The sequence below is a fragment of the Lacerta agilis genome, chromosome 3 (assembly GCF_009819535.1).
Source record: "Lacerta agilis isolate rLacAgi1 chromosome 3, rLacAgi1.pri, whole genome shotgun sequence".
Taxonomy (NCBI): Eukaryota; Metazoa; Chordata; class Lepidosauria; order Squamata; family Lacertidae; genus Lacerta; species Lacerta agilis.
In genome coordinates, this window is record NC_046314.1 from 57,162,117 (window position 1) to 57,173,566 (window position 11,450).

At 40.0% G+C, this 11,450-nt stretch overlaps 1 protein-coding gene across 17 annotated transcripts in view; it reads left to right on the plus strand.

The window, feature by feature from the left end:
- The window catches only part of EYA4 (EYA transcriptional coactivator and phosphatase 4), a 105,073-nt gene extending 94,382 nt beyond the window's left edge, over positions 1-10,691 (plus strand). For 10 of the 17 annotated variants that reach the window (XM_033143802.1, XM_033143801.1, XM_033143805.1 and 7 more), the window contains 6 exons: positions 3,501-3,559; positions 3,655-3,815; positions 5,693-5,807; positions 6,531-6,652; positions 7,590-7,690; positions 8,637-9,521. In XM_033143802.1, coding sequence (XP_032999693.1) covers positions 3,501-3,559; positions 3,655-3,815; positions 5,693-5,807; positions 6,531-6,652; positions 7,590-7,690; positions 8,637-8,837 — 759 coding nt within the window. In that variant the 3' untranslated portion in view covers positions 8,838-9,521. Of the gene's footprint in view, positions 1-3,500; positions 3,560-3,654; positions 3,816-5,692; positions 5,808-6,530; positions 6,653-7,589; positions 7,828-8,636; positions 9,522-9,624 lie in introns of those variants that run through there. The other 7 variants (XM_033143811.1, XM_033143815.1, XM_033143809.1 and 4 more) reach the window with 3 other exon arrangements.
- Positions 10,692-11,450: the final 759 nt, after the last annotated feature.

Genomic DNA, 11,450 nt, shown 5'->3' on the forward strand with positions numbered 1-11,450 from the left:
AACTCCTTCATTACTATTTTTAAAATTAAATTATCACACATTTATCACCGGGATTTTAACAGTGAATGTTCCACTACTGTACAGTGGTACCTCAGGTTACATACGCTTCAGGTTACATACTCCGCTAACCCAGAAATAACGCTTCAGGTTAAGAACTTTGCTTCAGGATAAGAACAGAAATTGTGCTCTGGCAGCGCAGTGGCAGCAGGAGGTCCCATTAGCTAAAGTGGTGCTTCAAGTTAAGAACAGTTTCAGGTTAAGAACAGACCTTCAGAACGAATTAAGTTCTTAACTCAAGGTACCACTGTACTCTTTCACAGCAAGACTATATATTATACAACTATTATCTTACATAATAATTTTTCATACTGATGTTCCATATGCCTGCAAGTCTGTCCTCCTGTCCTCACTGGTGTTGGTGAGAGATGTACCCCAGAAAAACTAAGAGGGATAGAATTATAATAGGCCATGTCTGGAGAATCAATGGGTTCTATTCAGCTCAGTCATACTCAGAATAGACCCAATTAAATTAATGAACCTAAGTTATTTATGTCTTTTGATTTCCAATAGGTCTACTCTGACGAGGACTAGCATGGAACACCACCCTGCATCCTTTTGTATGGGACAGAGCTGCTCTAAAACCTTTATCCCAAAGAACCAGATAGGGGGAAGCACTTCAAAGCTTTCGGTGCCTTTGTGGCATTACTAGTCAAAAAGCCATTTCCACCACTCTTCTCATGACTACTTGTTTTATTCCATCCCACCAAGTGAAGAGAATGCTAGGGTGGGATATTGCAGGAGCTACCAACGTGGAAGAACTATGTGATTCCAAGACAGAAACAGTCCTAACCAGCTGGTGTAGGTTTGGAGAAAAGATAATAAGTTAAGGGATGAGGCAGAGGTTAGCTCCCTTCCTAGAACTAAAAGAAGGAGGAGTTGTGGATGTTGTCATCTTGACTACCTCACTGGAGTTTCCTAGCCCTGCAAATGATAAAGGATGCTGCTCATTGTATGGGAGTATGGGAGTGAGTGAGTGAAGAGGAAGGAGCAGGAACCACCCGCAACCAGCAGAGCCTGTTTACACATGCTAATGGGAAGAGGTATTTGAGGATTGTGAGGTTCAAGATCCTTGTGGGGGAAACATCAAGACTATTGTGCTAACTTTCCTGTGAGTTTACCATTGGCAGCTCACTCATCTACCCAAATTATGCCTTTTTTGCAGTGCTTGGGGGAGCCATGCAACTAAAAGAAAGTACAAGGTCAGGAAGCAAATGAGATAAAAAGATCCCCACAAACCAATGATTGTCAAACATATTAGATACTGAACAATATTAGAAATGACTACGAGCACTTAGATATGAGCAAAAGCTTATATAACTACAGTCGTACCTTGGAAGTTGAACGGAATCCGTTCCGGAAGTTGGTCCGACTTCCAAAACGTTTGGAAACCAAAGTGCGGCTTCTGCAGCAAAGTGGAAGCCCCATCAGACGTTCGGCTTCCAAAAATAGTTCGCAAACCGCAACAGTTACTTCGGGGTTTGTGGCGTTAGGGAGCCAAAATGTTTGAGAACCAAGGTACGACTATACTATATACACACAACTGAATGATAGTGAAGGATGTGAGAAAGTAGGGGTTTTGCCAGATGAAGGGTGGGGAAACCCATAAAAATGCTTATTACACAAGGATTCACCTGTTCTTAGGACAGGTTTCCGTACAGCTTCTAGTGTAACGGGCCATGGCTGAATAGGATTAAATGGGAGAGAGAAAGAAGTAAAGGGTGAGATGGAACTAGACAGCGAGAGGCAAGAGGGCCAAGGGAAAGCAAAAAGGAGAAAGATGACATAGGAAAGGTGATGGTGGAAGCAGATGCTAAGGGAAGAGAAACAGGGCAGGACTAGTTTGGTAGGAAAGTGGGACTTGGATGGAAGAAGAAAAATCTGATGATAGTTGGACCTGGGACTTATATTCCCATTCAGTTGTGGTGAATCTTAATAGTCATTTCAACACTTTACACCAATACATAACAGCCAGAATATTCAGCTGGGGAAAGAGCCTTCTAAAGAGTGCCCTAACCCTGGGAAGAGCAGTAGGGCAAACCAGTGGCAAATGCCTTCTATGTTGTTAGAGGCCTTCATTGATACATTCCCTTTTTGTGTGTTTCACAAAAACTTCCAAGTGGGTGCTGCACCATATTGCCAAATCAAAACTTTATATAGCTATCTACAGGATTCAGTATCAGAGAAAGTCAGTTATGCAGTTCTCAGAGAGACCCTATCCCTGAAACAAGCATTCCCACAATGGAAAAAGGACATTAATTAAGGCATTTAAATACCACTTAATCATTGGCATTTCAGACACCTGTCTTGGGATCAAATGGGCAGCCCGTAGAAGCTTTTAAGCACTGGAGTTACGTGCTGGCCCCATCAGTAATCTAGCAGCAGCAAACTAAAGTTGGTGCCAAAGAGTGGCAAAGCAAGTTGGGGCTTAGTTAGAACGCATCTTCATGGTGATGTTCCCATGCCTATACCTACATTTGGTGGGCATATTGTTTTAAGTTCCAGAAGAGCTGAAGCTGTAGTAGGAAGAAAAAGAGCATTTTGGGAACACCAGTCCTCCTGATAGGAAGTGTTAATTTTTAATATAATCCATAAATATGAGACCTTTATTGCTAAACTCAACAAAATCTGCCATAACTCTGTACTACCAATCTTCCCCATAAATTTCCCCCTTTGCGAATTCAAAGCATTTTCACTGCCCCCTCCCCTGCAAAACACATATTTTAATTCAAATTTCAACATTTGCTTGAAAAATATATAAACAAGAATTTCAGACACAATTGAGTATAACTAGGCCTAAATCTGTTCTGAACTGGTCTACTTTTGAGATTGTGGTATTTTATTTATGGGAAACCTGGCTATTTCTCTCCATGGGTTAATATAAGTGACCTTCAGAATTAATAAACCTATGGAACATTAAAAAAAGAAAATTAGAAAAAAAAAACCTGAAAATGTTTCATCAGTCACTTCTACACACACACACACACACACACACACACACACCCCACAAAGTATCTGGTGCAATAAACCTGGTAGCCTCACCAGCCTTTAAAAAAAAAAGGTTTTTTTCAGCTGTCATTACAGTAAACATGTTTTGAAGCAATTGATGAAAGAGCATTAAATCTTGATGTACTGAGAAAGGTTGTACCTTTTCACTATATGGAAGGGTTGAAAGTGCTATTGGCTACCAGAGCAGCCTAGAATTCCAAGTACAGCAATTAATTCAGGAACACCCCGGTTTGGAAGGAGTTGTTGGGGCTGATTCTGTGAAAAGAATAGTAGTCTTGCTTGTGATACCTTAAATGTGCATATTCTGCCATCTTCTGGCAGTACAAGTACTGCTCAGTATTAAGATCTTTTAATGTCTTTGAACTCTGCCACATCATGTAAATATTGCAAACAAGGTATCAAATGTTATTTTTAAAGAAATACTTTTTCAACAGGAATGTGATCAAGTACATATAGATGACGTTTCTTCAGATGACAATGGACAAGACCTAAGGTAAGCAATGCCTTTAAAAAAAAAAAAGAATTACATAAGCACATTTTTATAGGAAGTAAAAAGTATTCACTTTTGCATATTTTGGGTGTTTGCAGTACCTACAGTTTTGCAACTGATGGCTTCCATGCAGCTGCAAGTAGTGCAAACCTTTGTCTGCCAACAGGTGTAAGAGGAGGAGTTGACTGGATGAGGAAGCTGGCATTCCGTTACAGAAGAGTAAAAGAATTATATAATACTTACAAGAACAATGTAGGAGGTAAGAGTTTTATTATTTAGAAATGTCCGTCACAGCTATACTCTAAAATTCTTCTGAAAGAGAATTATAATCTCCCATTCATCTTATTGTTTGGGGGGGGGGGCTTGTTGTTTGAGCTATCTGCTGGTTTGTATTTATACAAGAAAATTGGACAAATAAGGAAAGAGAAGGATGTTGGTCCTCCTTCACTGGAAGTCTCCAAGCAGAGACTGGACAGCCGTCTGTTGGGGATGCTCCAGTCCTGAATTTCCTGTACTGAGAAGGCAGTTGCACTGAGATGACTTAGGCTCCCCCTCCAACGCTGTAATTCTGTGTATCACTAAGGCATTTATTACTGCAGTTTGGAACTTAACTACACATTCTGAACTAACAACTGCTGTAGCGCTTCCTACACCATACATCGCTTTCCCCTGCTTTCTGTCTTAGCCTTTTTCTAATGTTTTTTATTTTATTTTATTTGTACAGGGAGTGAGATATTTACATGGGATGTTTCTTGGGGGAACATCCACATCTTTTAGGAACATAGGAAATAGCCTTGTACTAAGTCAGGCTGTTGGTCCATCTAGCTTAGTATTGCCTACACTGACGGGCAGTGGCTCTCCAGTATTTCAGGCAGGAGTCTCTCCATCTCCCAGCCCTACCTGGAGATGCTGGGGATTGAATTTGGGACCTTCTGTATATGAGAGAGATAATCTACCTCTGAGCTACAGCCCTTTATTTCACACCTGCTGTCTAAAGTGGTATACACCACCTGAGGCTCTACTGTGTAGCCCTATACATGCCTCACTCATGCATTTATGTGCAGGAGACTGGGCTTGCCCCTTTAGCTCTGCTCTGCTGAGTCTTCTTCCTGCAACACTACACACTTTGCCTGCAAATAATTTCAAACAGCAGACTATTCTGCAGAAGGGGATTAAGTGATGGTGAAGATCTACATGTGAATAGCTGCTTTCAAGAAAGATGCTGGAATGGGCACACTGGATTTTATTGCCAGTGAGGAGAATGGAAACAGGTGGAGATGAATCCCTTAATATCCTGGCCACACTGGCTTCTTATAACCCTCAGCACTTGCTTTGTTGCTTGAGACCGTCTGCTGAGTAGCAACATCTACCAGGGAGCCACCAGGCAGAGGAAATGATGCTGAACTCTGGGCTGTTTGGGAACTTCCTGCCCCATTTAAATATAAATAGCCAGCTGCCACAGGCCAGCAGACCACCCCATCTTCATATCTGGATACATGAGTTGCGAGGGCAACACCCTTTTTAGTTTAGCGGTTGCTTGTGATGTGTATAGGAGGGACTCCTGGATAAGAGCAGGGAACTGCACCTATGCTCAGGTGAATGCCAGATAGTGGGGACCTTCAGCTGGGTTGAGAGGCTAGCTGGAGTTGGTAGCTATCTGTTCTTTATTGTATATGTGATGAGTGCCTCAGGGTATACATGGTTGTTAGAAAAACTAAGAAGTGCTCTGTGAAGAGGTTCAAGGTATGGTTACAAGGTGAAACTGGTGAGTTTCAGATTGTATAGATTTACTTGGGATGGTTATGAGTTGGTAGTGGTGGAGAGGTGTGTGGGACTGAGTAGTCTTAAGTTAGTAGGGTGATTTTGTGTGTGTCTAAATGGATGTTGAGATTTGATTTTGTGGGGGTAGAGTAGAACTTTAGGTGGTGATTTTTGTCTGGTTTGGTAGTAGAGGAGTCCGTAGAAAAGCCCTGATACCAGTGACTACAGTCAGAGAAAGATATGGCATAGGTGGGATATTTAATTAAATTTATTTATTATGATGTTACAGTCAGACCATTCTGTATCAGTGGGTCCATTCCAGAGTAAAATAAAGTAACATTTTTTAAATGATACACATTTTCTTTTGTGTATCAGGACTTCTTGGCCCTGCAAAAAGAGATGCATGGCTGCAGTTAAGAGCAGAGATTGAAGCTCTCACTGACTCCTGGCTAACAAATGCACTTAAATCACTATCAATTATTAGCACAAGGTGAGTATGTGTTTAATTTTAAATGCCAGTTGCAAAATAGCTTTCTGAAGCAAGGCAAAAGTAATTTTTAAGGCAAGCTGATATTTCATTAGAACTGTTAGGAAGGCAACCATTTAGCTTAAAAATTGTCTACATTGGGTTGCTCCAGGTTTTTATACAAGAGTTCTCCCCATCCATATCTGGAGATGCTGAGGATTAACCCTTAGTCCTTTTTCTGTGCAGCACATATGTTCTCCCACTGAAGGTCTAACTATATGTGACAATAATCGTATCACTTGCAATTACATTAATTACAATGAGCAGAGATTTAACCTTATCCTTCCCCACTTCAATCTGAATGAAAATATCAACATGAAGTTAGACTTAGCAGAGAAAACTCCTACAGATGCCAATATGCTATGCTGGTCCCATCAAAAGGTTGCAGTAGTTTTACAAATGAGCCACAAAAATGACACCAGCGTACGCTAATTCCCCCACCCCTCTGCTGATCTGCAAAGTATTCTGCAGAAGGGAATTAAGTGATAGTGAAGATATAGGACAAAGGGACTTGTAATTTCTCATCATAGTATTATCAGAGTTGTTTCAATATCTAAATAAGCTTTGGTTGCAAGGCTTTTGCTGATAATGGAAAGAAACAGTTTTGCAGTAATAAGGCATGTAACCAACTTGTTTTAGATAACCTTGTTATCATTATATGGATTCATGCTGTGTCTTTTCTCATAGGAGTAACTGTGTAAATGTTTTGGTAACAACAACCCAACTTATACCGGCCCTTGCAAAAGTCCTGCTGTATAGTTTAGGAGGTGCATTTCCTATTGAAAATATTTACAGTGCAACTAAAATAGGTAAGAAAATTAGTCTTCCCAGTCTTTCCTTGTTTTGTGGATGGGCCTCAATTTTTCCCTACTATTGCCAATACTTTGTCGCTTTTGGTTGGACTAAGCAATTGGTTCAATTCTGATGAGGACCAACATTAATTGGCATACTTAGTTACAGGTAATGCACAGAATTGTGTATCAGTTTCATGAACATTGTGAAAATGATCCACTTATGCAGCAAATTCCTCATTCCAAAATTCTTGAAAACATTGGAGTTGTAAGCTTTGAAGTTTAAAGCTCCTTGACAGGAGGAGGGCAGCTAGATTTTGGGAGATCCCCGTCCTCTTGGGAATGGGTAGGCAATCTTCATTTTTGTGTCTGGAGATGGAAGGGCTTTGATCTTCAATCCCCAGACAATTTCCTGCATTTGTGTGGGTAGTCAGACTCCAGCAGAGTCCATGCTTGAAAGCCCCATATCAGATTTCTGGGGAGTCCCATATCAAATGATAGCAGCAGGTAGATATAAATAAACAAATAAAGTGAAAGCTACCCTGAAACAAAGACTGAGAAAAGCCCGCAATTGAGGACCACTTGATTATTGCTCCAACTGGCTTAGTAAAAGAAAGATGGATTCTGTACAGGTGCTTCCCTAGCTCTGTACTGAACACCATAGTCTCACACAATCAACATCTCCTTCTACCATCCACAGCACTCTAACCAAAGTCATGGTGTTCTTTCCATAGGAAAGTGACCTTCATCTGTAATGTGTCTTGCAGTACCAAACATTATCATTAGATAAAACAAAGTAATTTTCCCCACCCACCACACCTTTAGCTTTATCTGAGAAATAGCCCCAAGCCCAAATTGGTGTGAAATGTGGGTTTTTACAGGACTCTCCTAGCTTTTGTAGATCTTTGCAATGCCTGTTTTTGATAGCTCAAATAAGTAGTGCATTGTTTTTCAGGAAAAGAAAGCTGTTTTGAGCGTATAGTGTCCAGGTTTGGCACTAACATAACTTATGTTGTGATTGGAGATGGCCGAGATGAGGAGCATGCAGCTAACCAGGTAATTTCTCTCAACTGTATCTCATTTATCTTCCAGGAAAAGAAAGTTGCTTTGAACGAATAATGCAAAGGTTTGGCAGAAAAGTAGTATATGTTGTAATTGGGGATGGTGTAGAAGAAGAACAGGCAGCAAAAAAGGTAACCTGTCTCATGAAATGTCGGTGTGATACATAGATATTGATGCAAGCTTCTCTGTTTGCATTTCTGTTAGTGTGGCACATTGGCAAGTAATTGAAGTTGTTAGATGCCAAAAGCCCAAAACATAAGACCTACAAATTAAACCATTTGGATTCGAGCATATTCTTTATGATGACTTACATGATTTGGAGATAAATCAAAATGGATATTGATCATAGATCTTAAAAGAACTAAGTGGCTTCAGATATAATAAGCCTGCGTAAGAGACATGTAAGATATAATAAAATGGGTGCTGTTGAAATTTGATGAAGGCATGCAAAAGGTTATCTGGCAAATATGGAAAACCAATAGAAGGAATACCAAATTCAGCTGTCGCAAAGTAAAATGTACCTGAAAAGCATGATAAAAGGTAATTCCTTCCTTCCATAGAGGGGCAGCTTCACCCATAGAAGTCAAAAGCTCCACCAAGAACTTACTCTGCTATATGCGGAGTAATTGCAGTATGAATATTCGACAACTCAATAATAAGTGTACCTTAAAAACAACAACACCTAGCTGGAGGTTTCAATATTTGTCACATTTCAAAATTCAACACATCACATTTCAGAATAATTGACAGCAATGTAGATAAGGCATAAACTTTATTAAATACATTTTGGGCTCTAACCAGAATTATCCCACACTATCCTAGATTTGGGAAATCTAAGGAGAAATATTCTGATATCAGATAGCATCTGTGGGTTTCACTCTTTAGCTATAGTGGTTTTATTAACTTTTACATGCTGGTTCCAAATGGTTGCTTTATATAGATGCAGTACAGGTGCTGGGATTGTCTTGTAGTTTGTTTGTTTTTTCCAGAAAACCAGGTGATTGATTTCTTTACTTTATGGTTGGCATGCTTTCCTCTAACTGTACCTGTTGTTGGCATGAACAGTTGTGGAAGAATAAATGAATGCAAACTCTTCACAAATAGATCTGAACATAATGAAAGTAAGGTCCTTAAAGTCTAAATTATATATCACAACATTTTCGCAATGTTTTATTTACCAAGATTTGGTTTCACAACTCTTGCACTGGACCCATTAATCCTAGGACCAACCCTATCATGCCTCAGCCCTCCACCAGGAGGCTGAGAAGGATATCCAACCAATGCCTAAGCCAAATCCTACCTGCATATGGAATCAATAAGGTTGTGGCCAATTTCAAATCCCAACACATTGTTTTGCCCAGTTTGTTCACCTTCTTGAGCTACTAGGCCTTTCTCCCTGGACAGGGGTCACTGCAAGTAGGTCCGCAATGATAATGTAAAACTAAATCTTTCACTTGTGGAGCAAAAAGCATCTCCCATGTAATGTCCACCGCTGAAAAGCTGGATCACTAGCTTTTCCACAGGTAGCTTCTGAATGTGTGCTCACATACATAATAACAAGTGCATAAGCTTTACGTATGGAAAGTACAGCTTTCAGTTGTACATAAACTTTGTGCACCTCCTTACAGGGGAGAAATATGTAATTTTCCATTGAAAATTGTCACCTGTTAACTATTCATAATTGATAAGTGTTATTTCTCTTTCACTCTCAATAGAAAGAAAATTGAGTTTACCTATGGTCCTTACTGTAAGTTCATATCTATTTGGGTCTGACTTTTTCTTTGCTGTCTTACTAAGAAAAATTAGGATAAATCTCTGATGTTCATTTAAAGTCTTTGAAAGCAAATATAAATAATTGTGGTTTGGGGGGTGATTTGTCAGATGTATTGTTCATTTCTCCTCACCTTTTCCCCTCTTAACTAACACAGCACAACATGCCTTTCTGGAGGATATCTAGTCACTCGGACCTCCTGGCTCTACACCAAGCGCTGGAATTAGAGTATTTGTAACTGTTGTCACATAGTTGACAAATACTTTTTATATTTCAAAGTACACTGATATTTTTTATGTGTGATCCAGTGCCTCTGGCTTTTACACATATGTATGGTCTTAAGAAGGAAAAGCAATATTTGGAATAAAAATTCCATTGTGAAGAATTCAGATCACTGATTGGTGGAGTTACAAGTTTTAATTCTACATAAGGATGCTCTACATGGTCTTATACACTCAACATTTTTGATGATTAAAGAACTATAAAAGAAGGTTGCTGGTACATACCAAATGAGCCCTAGCCAGAGTGAACAGCTTTTGCAATGGACTCAGACTGGGAAAGCAATGATACACGTTTTCTGATCGACAAGGGTGGTATTCAACAACATTCCTCACTATGGGATATATTCTCACCACTGAGGTTTGAATCAAACTTTAGTCTACCTAACCCAAAAAATCTGAATTGGAATGTACTCAAACTGTGCATTGACAATCCTGTCTAGATCTGTAATATGTGTAAATTATTGATGAAAATAATTTACTGTGACTTTATTAGCAGCTGACTTTGGAAGTGGATGCAATTTCTTTCATTTTGGAGGTGTGTGGGATGGGGGTATATATTAATTATTATTGTCTCTTTTATAAGTTTGGCAAACAGAATGTGCGTAATGATGTGTTGTGCCTTAAAAGACAAGATCTTGTTTGTGTGTTACAATGTAACATTGGTTTAAAATAATGTAGATAAAAGAAATAAACCTTTGTGATAATTTTTGACATGACCAAATTTCAAATTCAAATAATCAAAAGACAAGGGTGTGAATCAAAAGCACTTAAAAGTTTGTTGCAGTAAGGGGTGGGGGAAGTATAATAATTGACAGCTGGTGCTTTTATTTAGTTTCTTAATAATTCCACAGATTGCAGGAGGCAAGTAACTTAAGAGAATGTCAAGAGGCTGAAATGATATTGGGCACTGTGGGATTAATAATTAAAATGGCTGATTACTTGAGAACCATTTCTCCATTTTCATCTTTAAAGGAAAAAACAAGTACTTGCACTGCAAGGAGCTTGATTTGATAAAGTACATATAAGGAGCAGTAAATTATTTCCCATTTACCAAGTCTCAAATTGTTAGCCCAATAGGTTACATGAAAATGTGGCTGATTCCTTCAAAAAATATACAATGTGCCCTCTCCTTCCTTGTGTGCTGTTCTGGGGGATTCTCCCAACCCACCCATGCTAATTTGGGAAGTGTGTACAGGGGAAGAAGAGTGAGAAACTCGCTTTGAGCAAGTGGAAATCCTTGTGTGGGCTTCTGGTAGTGGGATCAGTTTTCTGGTCCTTGGTAGCCTCCATTTTGTTGGAGTACAACTCAAATTGCCTCCCCATTAGCCATGCTGGCTGAGGCTAATAAGACCTACAGTGCAGCAACGTCGGGGGGATGGGACACTATGTTCACTAGTCCAACTGTAGGTTGTTCACAGTACAGTGGTACCCCGCAAGATGAATGCCTCGCACAACGAAAAACTCACAAGACGAAAGGGTTTTGCAATTTTTTAGTTGACTCGCAAGACCAATTTCTCTATGGCCGTGCTTCGCAAGACAAGGCATTCGTCTTGCGCGTTACCACTGTAAAAAGAACCCTCCCAGCTCGCTCGCTCGGGACAGGCGGCAGGAGGCTCCGGCTGGGCCCAGCCAGGCCAAATTCCTGTCTCGGGGCTGCCGCTCACTCACCGCTCCCCACACACCCAGCTTCCTCCCAACGCCG